At 50.7% G+C, this 15522-nt stretch overlaps 1 protein-coding gene across 2 annotated transcripts; it reads left to right on the plus strand.

Annotated features, from left to right (window-relative positions):
* Nucleotides 1-586: 586 nt before the first annotated feature.
* PTMA (prothymosin alpha) lies at nt 587-15200 on the plus strand. Of its 2 annotated transcripts, none has more exons than XM_081329832.1 (5): nt 587-943; nt 5495-5566; nt 6882-6975; nt 11582-11655; nt 14194-15200. In XM_081329832.1, exons 1-5 carry the CDS (start codon nt 899-901, stop codon nt 14239-14241), a joined length of 333 nt encoding a protein of 110 aa, XP_081185958.1. In that variant the 5' UTR covers nt 587-898; the 3' UTR covers nt 14242-15200. The 2 variants fall into 2 exon arrangements, with proteins under 2 accessions (XP_081185958.1, XP_081185959.1); XM_081329833.1 differs by having other exon boundaries at nt 595-943; nt 6879-6975.
* The last annotated feature ends 322 nt before the right edge of the window (nt 15201-15522 follow it).

Here is a 15522-nt window from a genome sequence, read left to right on the forward strand (position 1 = left end):
GTTTAGCGCAACCCCGACGGGGCCGCGCGGAGGATGGCGGACCCCGCCGTCGGGGGGAACGCCGCGTGGACGCGTTAGGCGTTTGGGTGTGCAACGGCGCCTTTTCAAACTAGGGCGAGCCGGAGCCAATCCGGAGACGGCTCCCTCTCGACCTTGGCCGGGGTCCGCTCCGTCTGCGGGCGCCCGCGATCCTCCGCCGGGCGCCCAGTTGCAACAATACCCCCTCCGTTGGCACATGCGCCCTGGCGCTCTTGCAAAGACCCCCACCCCCCACACACACACACTTTCTCCATGCAAGAGAGCTGGGGAGGGGGGCGGTGTGAGTGCAACCCCCCCCTTCCTCTCCACCCTCCGACTGCGCGGCCTTTGCAAGCGCCTCCCTCTTGCGCGCGGGTGTTTTTGCAAAAGCCGCCTCCGCGCCTCCCCTCTTTGCGCGGCCCCCCCTCCCCGACGGCTCGTCAGCAGCCTTGCCCATTGTTCGGCCGCTCGGCCAATGGGCGCGGGCGGCTTCTCCCGGGCCGCCCAATCGGGGCCGGCGAAGGGAGTGCGCGCTCCGCCCACTGGTCTATATTAAAGGCGGCGGCACCGCGTGAGCCCTCCACTGGCAATCCAAAGCCATCTTTGCATTGTTCCTGACCCGGCTGTCCGGCTTGCGCGTTTTTTTTTAATCGTCGCGGGGGTTTCGCTCTTCATCCGTCTCTTCTTCCTCCTCCTCCTCCTCCGTCGCCGTTTGCTCCTCCGCCTCCCCCTCCCTCCGCGTTTTGCAACACCTTCCTCCCCCCCCGCCTTGCAACCCACGCGGCGTACGCGCCCTCGGATCTGTCCGTCTTCGGGGCTCCCTTTTGTACAAGTCGCGGGCTTTTTCCTCCGCACAAACAACAACTCCTCCGTTCCAGCCATGTCAGACACAGCCGTGGATACCAGCTCCGAGATCTCCACTAAGGTAAGCCTGGGCGGAACGTCCGGATCGGCTTCTTCTTCTTCTTGTTGTTGTTGTTGTGTTGTGTTTTGCTTTTTTTTTTGCACCCCTCGGTGCACTCTTCCCGCCCCGTGGAAATCCGTGTAGGCTCGTATATGCGTGTGTGTGAGAATCCGCTCCTTGGCGCTTTGGCTTCTCCGGCAAAGGCGTGCACCGGTGTCTCCTCCGCTCGGGCTTCTTCCTTCCTTTGTTTGCGATCGGCTCGGCTCTTGCGCCGCTGCCCGGCTTTCTTGCCCCGACGGCCTGGCATCCTTGCGTGGGTCGGGGTGGGGGGGAAAGGGAGTTTCGCCCCCGTGGGGGCGCCCGGAACGCCTGAGGAAGTGGGCAGGCAGGTCGTTTCGCGTGCCGTCGCGGGCTTTTTTCCCCTCCGGTTTGGCCAGGCTCGGAAGGGAGCTTTGCTGGTGGTGGAAGCGCTGTCCGTCGAAAGACGGCGCGGGGCTTTTACAGACGGCGCGGCGAACTTCAAGGGCCCCGCGGGAAGAAAAAGGCGAGAAGTTGGCCCGGAGGAGCCGGGCAAAAGGCGACCGGCGGGCGCGATTGAAGGCGCCGGCTTGGCGAGATGCCTTCCTTATTATTCCCGGCCGTCCGGCTCCGCACCTGATCCCGAGCGCGGCTCCCCTTCCCGCTTGCCCTCTTCGGCGGGTGTGGGGCAAGTTGTGCGTGTCTTGCGCGCGCCCCCTCGTTAGCACTAATTGGCTCGGGCTAATTGCGCGGAAACAACTTCGCGACACCCCCGCCTCTTGCCGGGAGAGAGAGAGAGAAAATCGGAAGCGGTTTTGGCATGGGGGGGTGGGGGGTGAGAGAAGCCCCTTAGGAAGGCACTCGAGCTTTTTCCCCGGGCGTCGGATCCGGCAACCCCGGCTTGGTGCCGTCCAGCATCGCGCTTCTTTTGTTTCCAGCAGGCGGAGCGCGTCGCGGCGGCCTCCCGGCACCTTCCTGGACCGAAGGCTCGGCTCGCCCCGTCGCCCCCTCCGTCCTATGCCGGCAAAATCCCCCTCCCGCCGAAAGGCAGCCCAAGCCCGACGGGCTCCGAGGGGCTGAATCGGTATCGAAGGGGGAAACGGAGAGAGAAGGGGGGGGCGAGTGTTTGGAGCCCTCCGGGTGGGGGAAATCCCCCTCCCGAAAGTTGGGGCGCCCTCCCTCTTGAACTCCGGATGGCCCTAACCCCGCTTGCTTCCCTTCCCCCCCCTTGAAGAGGCAAGCCGCTCCGACGGGGGGGTTGGAGAGGAGACGTCGGAAGGCGGATTGAAGCTGCCCGGCGGAACTCGCGCGTCCCGATGGAGGGTTGGAGGAAAGGACGGGCGGGCGGGCATCCGGACTGCGCGGAGCCAAGCGGGCGATGCTGCCCGGCGTTTTTTTTTCGGGGGGGGGGCTCCCTCCCCGAAAGGCAGACGGTGGGGAGGGGGGAAAGGAAGGCGGGCTCCGGCCCCCCCTTTCCCGCGGGCGGTGGATACAATGTAGCCGCCGTCGTTGTTGGGTGCCGGGGGTGGGTGGGGGGGAGGGAGGGAGTCGCCGGCTCGCCAGCCTCGGGGGTTGCCCGGAGAAAAAAGGGCGGTGGGCAGCGCAATTCCGGCCCTTTGCCTGGTGGGAAGGGGCTTGCCGGGAGCCCCCTCCCCGACGCCGATCGGCCGTTCTCCCACGCGGGGATTGACCTGGACCGGGTGTGAGAGTGGGGGGGGGAGGAGGAGGAAGAAGGCGCTTTATCAAAAGATCCCGCCCCGGAGCCTAGACGGGGCGGCGTGGGGGGGGGGCTTTTGTTCCTGCAAAGGGTCACCTTTGGGGCAGGTTGCAACCTGCGGGGCTTGAAAGCGGGTGCAAGCTGCGGAAGGAAAGGGGGGGATCTCGCGCGGGGATTTCGGCGGGGAAATCGCGGGGCTCCCCCGGGGGAAACCTCGTAGGGGAGGGAGGATTAACCCCCCCCACACACACACACACCCTATATCCAGTCCTGGGGAAAAGCCTTGGCACTGCTTTCCCTCCCGCTCCCGGCATCTGGGCATTAAAATGCGGAGAGGGGGGGGTGGGGAAAGCTTGAGATTGATTTCCCAGGCGGGCGGCGGCCCTTCTCTCCAGCGCCGCCCCCGGCTGTCTGCGGCCGCAGTAAACAGCGAGCGAGCGGCAAGCCAAAGCCGGCCCCCCCCCATCACCACCACCACCACGTGCCGCTTTCTCTTGCTTTTCGCCTTCTCCGGTCCCTCCGCCCGCCCGCGCGGCGCCTCTTGGGAGTCGTAGTTCGCTCCCCCGGCCGCTTCCCATTTCCTCGGCTGCGCTCTCCCGCTCGGGAAAAGACTACGCGTCCCGGCGTACTTTGGGAGGTTGGGGCCGGCTGGCCAATCGAAGTGGCGCCAAGTGTGGCGCGTAGGTTTGAATTGGCCCAGAGCGCATGGCCTTGATTGCCGCGGGGAGAGGGGGCGGGGGAGAAGAGTTGCAAGCTCTTGCGCGCCCCCTGCAGGAAGGAGGATGTTGTTACTGCAAGCTTGTTTTTTTCTTTTTTTTTAATGGGCTTTTGAAAATCCAAAAAAAAACAACCACACACTCTCAGCCTGATTAAGAATTAGGGAGAGAAGCACTTAAGAAAGCTTGGAATTAATCAAGGGTGCATCAATGCGCTTGGCAGTGTGTGGTTTTGGGCTAAAAAGCTGCAGTGGTAGTGGAGCTGTGTGTGTGTACGTGTGCCTGTTTGCCTTATTATGGCTTCTGCTTTATTGCCCATATTCTCTCCCTGTTAGTCAGTGGCGTTCTTCTGTATTGATGGGGCCATGAATAAAACATGCGTCTCCGAGAGATACATAATGCCAATGCCGGACCTCGGCTTCGTTTTAATGTGTGCTTTTGCTAATAATGCCTTGCCTAGATGGCATCTTTAGGATCATCCCCTTGCCCTGTGTTGTGGCTGGCCTTGAAGCAGTAAACAGCTTTTGCCGGGGCTTATAATTACAAGGCAGCCTTATCGGGATGTGTCAAAGACGTAAACATTGGACTTCAAACGTGTTGTTGCTTGTAAGCTGGAGGCTGTGGTGGGTGATTTTTCTCTCCGAGACACTGTCTAGGGAAAAGGGGGGAAAATTGTGCTTGTGTTCTTGAAATGGCATTGGAGGCAGCGACAGCAGCCACTTTTCCTGGCTTTTGCAAAGAAAGCAGCCTCAGCTTGGGAGGAAGCAAATTTATTTGGGAGGAAGCAAATTTAGGAAACTGGGTCGTTTTTTCCCATGAATTTGGCTGGGGCTTTCCTACCGCACAAAGAGTTTTTGCCTTTTAGAAGAGAGATCTGGAAAGTGCACGGGACAGATTGCCACAGATCAAGCCAGCTTTTGCAACAACCCTATGGGCAGGAAAGCTAGAAGCTGCAGGTAGTCCTCGACTTAATGACCACAATTGAGCCCCTCCCAAAATTTCGTTAAGTGAGGCTAAAGTGCAGCTTTGCCCCCATTTTACAACATATCTGGCCCCAGTTGTGCAGTGAATCCCTGCAGTTTGGTAAGTGAGGAGCGTGGTTGTTAAAGGAATCTGGGCTCCTCACCGATTTTGCTTATCAAAAAGGGATCACGTGACTTTGGGGCACAGCAAAAACGGTCGTTAAGTGTGAACCGGTTGCCAAGCACCTGAATTTGGATCGCGGGGCTGCTGCAAAGGAAATTAGAGCGAAAAAAACGGTCATTGGTCGCATTTTTTTCCGGTGCCTGTTGCATGTTCAGAATTACCTGTACTTTTTTTTTTCTTTTAAAGAGTAGATGGGGTGGGCTGGCAGTTGAGTTTTAAAAAGGAAATTCCTGATCCTCGGATCCCACTTCCGGCTGCAGTTTTTTGAGGCACATCCGTGGGCTGTTTTTTTTTGGGGGGGAAACGTGGGCTGACGTGTTAATTGGGTTTGTCCCGATGCCCGCCGCACGAACGCTTGTCTAATAATAAAGGGGCTTCTTTATTTGCCTGTTAAGGCTGAGCTTCATGGAGAATGGCGAAGACAAAGATAAGATAGCCAGTTGCTAAGTCCGCCCCTGCACAGTTGTTGTTTTTCCCCTTGCAGGCAAGCCAGGGGTTGTGTCTGCAGAATTGTTTTTATACCAGGGCTCCTTCTTCGCCTTTGCAGCTCGGAACACGCCAAGACACAACAATGCAAGGGTTTTGGTGTGGTGGTGGTGGAGGAGAGTTGTGCCTTGCCAAGGAGTTGCACCCTCGTTTGTAGGGAGCAGACGGGGAGAGATAGAGGAGACCCCTTTAAAAATAAAATGCATTGCAAACTCCCTTCGCCTCCGAACGGTTTTGAGTCTGGTTAATCTCTTTTGCTGTGATTGAAGGAAGTGGAGGGCCCCACAAAGAGCCTTAACAACTCCTACACAGTAGTTGTGTTGACCGGGTTGTGTTTACTTTTTTTCCCCCACCACCACCACCAAAACTTTCCGGGAGGGAGGTTAGCCGTATCTCCTGCCTAGGGATTTGCACCAATCTGTCGTGGTGGGGAAGGCTGGAATCCTGGTGAGTCACGCCCCGTTTCTTTTTCTTTTCCCCCCTTTTAAGGATTTGAAAGAAAAAAAGGAAGTTGTGGAAGAGACAGAAAACGGCAAGGATGCCCCCGCCAACGGCAATGCCGTAAGTATCTCAGCTAGCATGAAATTGGAGGCCGGGGGGGGGCGGTAGGAAGAGCCGGCGAACCCTGATTGAAATTTCCTAAGTAGAAGAAAGTTTGCATGGGCTCATTTTTTAAAACTTCCTGGTCCTGCTCGTGAGCGATCACTCCTCCGGCCACATTCACACAACCCGCTCAGATATGGTTGATATAAGCTGGCCAGTTCAGGCTGGAAGCCAGCCCCTGTGGAAGCTTAAGCCATTGGAGTTTAATCTCAATTAGCAGGTTTCTGCAAACCACAGCAATTCTGCTTGGTTAATTCTAGTCTAGTGAAAAGAAGGACTAGGGGTGACGTGATAGCAGTCTTCCAGTATTTGAGGGGCTGCCCCAAAGAAGAGGGGAGAGATCAAGCTATTCTCCGAAGGTGGAAACTAGTCAAGGAGAGAAGCAACCTAGAACTAAGGAGGAAGTTTCCTGGCAGTTAACCACAATTAACCAGTGGAAGGACTTGCCGCCATCAGAAAGTGTGGGTACTTTATCACTGGAGGCTTTTAAGAAGAGAGTGGACAGCCACTTCTCTGGAATATGGTACTCTAGAGCTTCCTGCTTGAACGGGGTGGACTAGAAGACCTCCAAGGTCCCTTCCCTTCCCACTTTCATTCTGCGATTCTGAACTCTGGTTCAGAGTGGTGTTGTGAACCCAGGACACTAGTTCTTCTGGTATAAGGGAGGAACACCAGTCCATATTTTCAAGTATTTTATATAGGGAGCGTAAATTAGTGTTTCTTAACTTTCACCACTTGAAGATGTGTGGACTTCCAACTCCCAGGATTCCCCAGCCAGCTAGCTAATGGTGTGTAGAGCAGTGATGGGGAACCCTGGCCCTTTTATGACTTGTGGACTTCCAACTCCCAGAATTCCTGAGCCAGCAGAGCTGGCTCAGGAATTCTGGGAGTTAAAAGTCCACAAGTCATAAAAGGGCACCCTGTTTTTCCACCCCTGGTGTACAGACCTGAAATAGGTGTTTGGCTACCGCAAACAACAGTTGCAGTGCAACAGGCAGGTGTCTTAATAGACACTTCAAGTGAGGGTGGGGTCCCTTAGCAAAGTTTACCCGTTTCCTCATTTCTCCCCCCCCCCTTTTTTCCCCCGTAAACTGCCCTGTAGATGACAGCTCTTTTGTCACAGCTGTAGGACTTCCGACAGAGATGGTTTCCTTACGGGCCGTAGTTCTGCCGGATCTGTAAGGGCCAGTTTGGTGAAATGATGGGGTTGGGGGTGTTTGATGGGCTCCCCGTTTATTTTTATTTTTAAGTGTGCTTCATTTCCGCAAAGGAGAACGAGGAAAACGGGGAACAGGAGGCGGACAACGAGGTAGACGACGAAGAGGAAGAGGTTGGCGACGAGGAGGAGGATGAGGAAGAAGGCGACGGTAAATTATTATTTTTTTTGGTCTCTGGGGAAATGTCAGTCCACCTGCACGGAGGGCACCGCGTTGGAGAAGGTTAGGCTGAGCTTGCTAGGATTGAAAGCGTGGAGGGGGGCTGGCTCCCCCTAGTGGCCCTTTTGCATAGAGCACGATGAAACGAGTCGAAAGTTCGTCTGGGTGATCTCAGCAGGAGGAAAAACATCTAAATAGGATTGTGTGCATTTGCAAAAACGGGTGCCAAGATCTGGAATTCACAGAAGTCTCCAGGTACAACCTTTTTTGGGGATGTGGGGGGAAGGAATTAAAAGCAACCAACCGTTCACTTAAATGGTGCCGCCTTCTAAAGGTCTGGGATTTGTTTTTAACCTTTTCTCCCAACTCTCATCTCAGCTGGTAGGTTTGAGACTACTCTTAATCTCTTAGAATAATAATAGAATAGAATTATAACTTGATTGTCACTCTGAAGGTACATTAATCGGCATACGTTGCAGCGAAATTCCATTTTAACATACGCCAATTAATGTACCTTCAAAGAGATAAATCAAGTTATTATTCTATTCTATTCTTTCAAACCAGATGGGTTGCATTCCAACCAAGAATGTGCAGAAAAATATTTTGCTGATGCATATTAATCCCACCTGAACATTCCTAATACTCCTTTCTCCTATTTCCTTCCTTTTTTTTCCCATACTGTTTGACTTCCGGGACTGAGGAGAACCCATTCTGGAGCTTCTGTTGGAGTTGAACTTGTGGAATATTTATTAGATTTTTTTTTAAAAAAAATACAACAACAAAAAAATAAAAATAAAAACCCACCCAATAGCCAAACCTGTCTGGGCAGTTTTCCATAAAACCCGTTAAAAACACAGTGCAAATAAAAGTATATACAGTTAAGATCAACAAAATGCAAAATGGGAAACACCCCATTCGAACCAAGTAGCCATTCAGGAGCGAAGGCAATCGGTGTTAAATAGAGGAACAGCTGGAAGTTTTTAAGAAGAGACTGGACAGCCATTTTGTCTGAAATGGTATAGGGTTTCCTGCCTGAGCAGGGGGTTGGACTAGATGACCTCCAAGGTCATTTCCAACTTATTATTTTTATGATCTCCAAGGTCCTTTCCAACTACCACCACCACCACTACTACTACTACTACTACTACTACTACTACTACTACTACTACTACTACTACTACTAATAATAATAATATCTCAGTAGTCTGGAAAAGAGACTTCAGCCCAGCTTTACTGGATGGGCTTTTGCAAATGGGCCCCAACACCTCGAAAGCTCTCCTTTGTGTCTTAGGGAAGGCTGGGTGAGAGCTATTCCAAGCAGTCCTCAGCTTAACGACCACAATTGAGCTCGACGTTTCTGTTGCTAAGGGAGCTTTGCCCCGTCTTACGACTTTCCTCGCCGCTGTCGCTAAGTTAAAAACCCCTGCGGTCTTTCAGCTACTAACGGCTGTTAAGCGAATCCCGGATTCCCCCATTGACTTTGCTTGTCAGAATGTCGCCAAAGGGGATCACGTGACCCTCCCCCACCCCTGGGACCCTGCGACCGTCGTAAATACGAGCCAATTTGTCCAGCGTCTTGAGTTTTGGCCACGGGGATGCTGCAATAACCATAAGGGGGGGGGGAAGTCATAAGTCTTTTTTTATTTTTTAGGGCCGCTGTAACTGAATGGTCACTAAGCACGGATTTCTTGTAATTGATAGCTTGGCAGAATTTTTGCCCGGAAGATAAATGCAGGTCCATTTTTGCATGGCACAAGGTGCAGCCTCTGTAATTTGCTATCCTTGGGCTGGTGCATCTCGGAGGGGGGGGGGAAACACCTGCTTTTGGGGTCGGCCATAATTGTCGGACTTTCCCGCAGTTTGCTGTTGCGAAGTGAAACGTCCGTTAAGTGAATTTCGCCCCCAGTTAACCACAAAAGTTGTTAAGTGAATCACTGCAGTTCTTAAGCCAGCAAACTTGGTTGTTAAGTGACTTTTGATTGTCGGAAGGTCGCCAAAGTTACACACACATACACACACACACACACACACACACACAAACACACCAAGGGGATGGCTGCAAGGGTCGAACCCCGGTGCCATTGCAATTTCGAACGGCCTCTAAGCGAACCGTTCGTAAGTCGACGCCCTGTGTTTTGCACGGACTCGTTCGTCGACGCCACGGACTGGGGAGCTGCAAACGCTTTTGGCGCTTCGAATGACCCGCAGTTGCCTTGGGACGGGCACTCTCCCTGGGCTTAGCTGCCCTGCCCTGAGTCCCGTGCCAGCTGGAAGGCGCCCATGAAATGCCAGCTGCCAGACCTGCTGAACGAAACCTGCCGCCTGCCCGTCGAGGCAACTCTGCCAGGACTTAAGACAGCGGCTGGCTCCCATTGAGGGCTCCCCCCCCCAATAAATCCACTGGCATCCCGGCTGTTGTTTTCCAGTATCTGTTGCCGGGTGGGGATGGTTGCCTGGATACACCCTGCCTGCTGATGGAGGGCGGGGGTGTGTGTGTGTGTGAATGGATCCCAGAAGCCATGGGGGGATGCCTTGCACTGCCAGTCTCCCCCACCTCTGGTGGTCCTTCCTTCCTCCTCCCTCTCTGCCCCCCCCTCTTCTCCTTTCCTTTCCTCCTTCTCTCTCCTCCCTCCCCCTTTCTTCTCTCTCTCTCTCTCTCTCAATTGGCTTTGCGTGTCACGAAATTGGAGAAGCTGATCTTGCAGGTGGGGGGGGAGTGAAAAAGTTATTCTCAGGTGACCCTAATCTCACTCAGATCCCAGTGGCACTTAAACCAGATTATTGGCCTCTCTGGGAAGGGTCAGGCGAGCCCATTTATTTAAATCCGAGAGCCTTAAAGCAAACCCCCCCCCCCTTGCCCCACTACCAGCGCCCAGCTCTGGCTGGAAAACTCTGGGGGTGGGGGGAGGTCTCCCTCTCCCATCAGATTGGGTGGTCCCTGGATTCTGGTTTGTTTCCATCCTTTCCTGAATCAAGTTGTGTTCAATGCCTCTTTTTTTTTTCCTCTTTCCCCTTCTTTCCTTTCCTCTTCTCTTTTTTCTCCTTCCCCCTCTTCCCTTCTCTCGTTTCTCTGCCCTCCCTTTCTTTTTCTCTTCTTTCCCTCCTCATTCCTCTCTTTCTCCTCTCTCACCCCTCTTCTCTCTCCTCTGCCATTCCTATCTTTCTCTCTCCTATTTCCTCTCCTCTCCCCTTCTCAGAGTTTGAGAGGAAATGGGGAGAATCCAGAAGCGGGATAATTGGAAACCTTGTGCCCAAACTAGCAGGAGTTCTGGCTCTCCTCCGTCCCTCCTTCATTACGGAGAGGCTTATGGTGGAGAAGAGAGGCAGAGGGCAAGGCAGCCCCTCGCTTGGCTGCCCCGGGCCTTGTGTGACCTCGTTTGGAAGGCCTCCATCCCACCGCCGGCCTTCCCCACGAAGAAATCTTCTCTTCTCCCCGGAGGTTTTTTCCAACACTTCAGTAGCTTAACTTTTAGCCACGTCCTTGACAGGATTTTAGCCGTTGGCATCGGATTAAAATGAGCACTAATTAGCAACTGCATGCATGGTAGAAATTAATGGATGAGTGTTCAGCAGCGCTTCCTGTCGCCGCACAAACCTATTTGGCAGGTGCTTTTTTTAAAAAAAAAATCGTGGTTGCCTTTACAGTTGGTCCTCGATTTACGACGGTTTGTTTAGTGACCTTTCTAAGTGACAACGGCAGTGAAAAGGGCGATCGATGACTTTTTTTTTCCACATTTTTTAACGACCGTGGCAGCATCTCCGTGGTCACGTCATCAAAACTCAGCCGCTTGGCAACTGATTCGTATTTACGACGGTTGCAGCGTCCCGTCTGCGTGTGGCACGTGGATCCCCTTTTGCGAGCTTCCGACACGCTGAGTCAAAAGCCAGGGTCAGCTTTTGAACCACAGTGTCCCAAACTTAACAACTGCAAGAATTGTTGTAAAGGGGTCAAAGTTCACTTTGCAACTACCTAGCTTAGCGACAGAAATGTTGTAAGTCAAGGACTACCTGTATTTGGAAAGGAAGAGAGCTGGGGAAGGTTGGCTGTGGGTCTGGCACACACATAACAAACATACACAGCTGGCAGATCTGAAAGCCTGCTTGGTTTCTACATTTCCCTAGAAGCAGCTCATTTCTTCCTGGGTTTGCTTCCCGTCTTCTGAATGACTGGATTCTCTTCCTCATGTTTTGCAACTTCCTGTAGGCATCTGGTATGGCCTACGGACAGGAAACGGGATGCTGGTTTAGATAAATTCCACCCGTCTCTTCTGGTGGACCCCTGACCGCTTTGAAGGCACCATCTTGGGGAATCGGCCTGGAAGGATGTAAAGCGGGGGTCTTCAAACTTGGCCCTTTTATGACTTGTGGACTTCAACTCCCAGAATTCCTCAGCCAGCATAGCTTACTCTCTTGTAATCCCTTCCTATGCAATCTCTCCACTAGAGGAGGTAAGAGGAAGAAAAAAAACAGCCGTGCCTGGCTGAGGAATTCTGGGAGTTGAAGTCCACAAGTCATAAGAGGGCCAAGTTTGAAGACCCCTGATGTAAAGAAACTGTGCGCCAGGAGTTCATTTCTCAAGCTGTCCTTCCTTCTCTAGGCGAAGAGGAAGATGGCGACGAAGACGACGAAGCTGAAGGTCTGGCCGGCAAACGGGCAGCTGAGGACGATGAGGTGAGGGACCCTTGGAGAGAAGGGCAGGAGGGGAGCAGTTTTGGCCCCGTCTCTTAAACGTTCATAATTTCTAATATCTATGGAGATTCTTTTTCAGGAGGCAACTGGACTTTCCTTTGGAAGACATTTTGCTTCGCATCCAAGAAGCTTCTTCAGCTCTGACAGGATGGTGGAGGATGGAAGGATTTATACTCCTTGCAGACTGCTGGTCGTTTGCCTTTTAGAGGGTCGTTGAGGCCACTTGGAAGTTTACCTCAGGGTCACCTGAGCGGTGCAAATGGGCGTGGAGCCTTCTTGGAACGGCTGAAAGGACTGTCTACAGTCTACAACGGGGTCCTTTTCTGCAGGTCCAAGAAGGCTCCACATCCATTCGCCCCACTCAGGTGACCCTGAGGTAAACTTCCAAGTGGCCTCAACGCCCCTCTAAAAGAATGCAAATGGCCGGCTGCAAGGAGTATAAATCCTTCCATTCCCACCATCCAGTCAGAGCTGAAGAAGCTTCTGGAATGAGAAGCGAAACGTCTTCAAAGAAAAACAAGAAAGTCCAGTTGCCCCTTGAAAAAGCTCCTTTGGGATAATTTTTAATAGTTTTATCAAAATATACTATAAAGCAAATAGACAGAAATATAAAATATACAGAAATATAAAATACAGAAATACAAAGAAAAACGAAAATAATGGGAAAAGAGGAAGAGGAAAAAGTGTAGGGTAAAAGGTAGAATAAGATAGCAACATAAACCTCAACGTTTTACTTTTACCCAGTAATGTATACTAGCCATTTCTATAACAACAAACCTATCTCATCAACCAGTGGAACAGCCTGCCACCAGAAATCGTGGGCGCTCCATCACTGGAGGTTTTTAAGAAGAGGCTGGACAGCCATTTTACCTGAAATGGTATAGAGTTTCCTGCTTGAGCAGCGGGTTGGACTAGAAGACCTCTAAGGTCCCTTCCAGCTCTTATTCTATCCAATAATCAGCAAAACCCAGTATCGGGAGTTTCATATTTTTCTCAAGCGGAAAGTCCAGGAGTAGTTTCCAAGTAGAAACAAAATTAATTGTCCCCTTTTCTTGAAACGAAGCAGTCGATTAAGCCATCTCTGGTAACTTTTGCAGCCTTTTGTCCGTTGTGGGAATCCAAAGTGTCTTTCCATTTTTGTGCGTAAAGTATTCTTGCTGCCATTCACATAGATCCAGGGGTCTTCAAACCTGGCCCTTTTATGACTGGTGGACTTCAACTCCCAGAATTCCTCCGCCAGGCACGTGTGCCTGGCGGAGGAATTCTGGGAGTTGAAGTCCACCAGTCATAAAAGGGCCAGGTTTGAAGACCCCTGACATAGATGGCCTTAATTTCAACCCACACAATCTTGTCTTTTGAAGTCACCCACCTACGTCTCAAAAAGGGCCACTTGCTTGTTAGGCCAGACCCATCATCCTGAGCCCAGTGTCTGAAATGGCCCTTTTCTTTGCTCAGGTTTCTCGTCTTTGACCTGAGTCTCTCAGGTACCAGGGCACTTTCACAAACCGACATTCCCAGGCATCTTCAGAGCAATTGACAAGATAATCCAAGCTGTAATTCTTAGCGCAGAGGATTCTAAGCAGGGACCTCAGGGTGGCTGAGGAAGATGGGGGATGTAGTCTGACCCAGATTGGAAAAAAAAGGGCATTACTCAAGGTTTTTTTTTTAATTATTTTTTTATTTTATTTTTTATTTACCAAATTTAGAAACTGCCTTGATTCCCTCACAGGGAGGCTTGTATAAAAATAAAAATAACGGAAGAAAATGGGATGGGAAAGCAGTTGGGTGTATGAAAGGATTAAGTATGCTTTTCCTGCACCGCTTGGTACTTCTCTGAAGAGTTCTGTTGGATCAGGAAGGCTGTTGTTGCTGAAAGATATAGGAAATGGGGCATCCTTGTGGCTCTCTGAGCTTGGTGGTTCTCTTGCAGACATTTCGTGGCCCAAGTAGGTAACATCGTCAGGGCTAGGAGGAGGAAGAGGACTAGGGTCCTTGGTGCTCTCTGAGCTTGGTGGTTCTCTTGCAGACATTTCACAACCCAACTAGAGAACATTAATTACAGTGTTAGGAAGCAGTTGGAGACTGACCCCCAAGATTAATGTTAGACCAACAATCAATAGTAAACAACAGGCTAACAAAGGAATCACCATAATAACGCCACCAACACTCTTCTAACACTGATGATGTTGCCTAATTAGGTCACGAAACCTCTGCAAGAAAACCGCCAAATTCAGACAGCATTAAAGATCCCACAGTCCTCCTCCAAGCGCTGATGATGTAAGTTAGTTGGGTCATGAAATGCCTGCAAAAAATACAAAGATCACTCACACACACACACACACACACACACACACACACAGAGAGAGCTCAACCCTCAGCAACAAGAGTTTCTCTGCTGTTGGAGGCATGGACTTGGCCGTGAAAACCGATTTCAGGAGCACAAAAATAAATCTCGGAACAGGACATTTTATACTGGCGAAAATTTCCCTTCCTAATCTTGATTTCTGTGGCCCTTTGCAGGACGACGACGTCGATCCGAAGAAGCAAAAAACCGACGAAGACGATTAAGAGAGTAGAATAATAAAACAACTTTTTTTTTAAAACTTAAAAAAAGAGGAATTTTTTTTTTTTAAAAAAAAGGCCAGCGTGACCTACTTCACCTTTGAAAACTTCCTGTTACAAAACAACGACAACAACAAAAAAATAGGTCCCCTTGTTGCTAACGGTCACCGTCATAAAGTAGAGCAAACAAACCCCGTAAAAGCCGTACGGCACAGAGCCGCCATTTTTCCCCCCAACTTGAACCCTTTCCCTACCCGCCCCACCCTGAAAATCTCCCTCCCTTCCCCCGTCGTGGCGGGGAGGGGGTGATTCCCCCTTCTCCCCTCCCCACCGGAGACTTCAAGGCCCAGCTTGCTTTCTTAAAAGTAACTTTAAAAGCGAGAATTTGTTTGTATTTTTTATTTACATTTTATATTTTTGTACATATTGTGATGAGGTCAGCCATTTTTAACGCGATCTCCGATTGACCAAAAGGGCAGGGGAGGGGGTGGGGGCTTTTGAAGTGTGTTTTTTTTCCTTGCTTTGTTCCTTATAAACGAAAGAAACAAAAAAAAAGACAAAAAAAATTTCCTGACTTTACTTGTGGTGTGACCGTGTCCAAAAAAAAAACCCAACAACCCATTGTCTCGAAAGGAGAAGAAAAATTAAAAGAGACACCTTGTAAAAAAAAAAAGAAAACAAAATAATGCAAAAAAAAAATTTCCAACGTTTTATGATGAGCATTCCAACAACACTTTTTTTTTTGTGTATGTACTTTTACCTTGTACCATAAAGTAGTGGGGTTTGTATGAGATGGCAAGGCCAAAGATTAAAAAAGGGTTTTTGTTTTTTTTTTCCTTTTGTTTTTCTTTTTTCTTTTCGTCTTTTAAGAAGTTGCTGTTAATTTTTTTTCTTCTTTTTGGCCTGTTTGATGTATGTGTGAAAACAATATTGTCCAACAATAAACCGGAATTTTATTTTGCTGAGTTGTTCTAACGAAGCTGGTTGCACAAATGCTGTGTAGTTTTTTTTTTTTTAAAAAACCTCCTCTTTCCCCCTCCCCCCCCACCCCGTTAAAATTATCTCAGCTTATTGAGGCTTTTAGCAAATAGGTTTTCGTAGATAAAACGACCGCAATTGAGCCCCAAATTTCTGTTGCTAACGTGAGGCTTGTGAGTTTTGCAACATTTTGCGACCTTTCCCACCACAGTTGTTAAATTAGGAACACGGTTCTTAAGCGAATCTGGTTTTCCTCATTGACTTGGCTCGTCAGAAGGTCGCAAAAAGGGGGGGCCATCACAGGATCCC

Source organism: Vipera berus (assembly GCF_964194415.1).
Source record: "Vipera berus genome assembly, chromosome: 5".
In the NCBI taxonomy this organism is placed as follows: Eukaryota; Metazoa; Chordata; class Lepidosauria; order Squamata; family Viperidae; genus Vipera; species Vipera berus.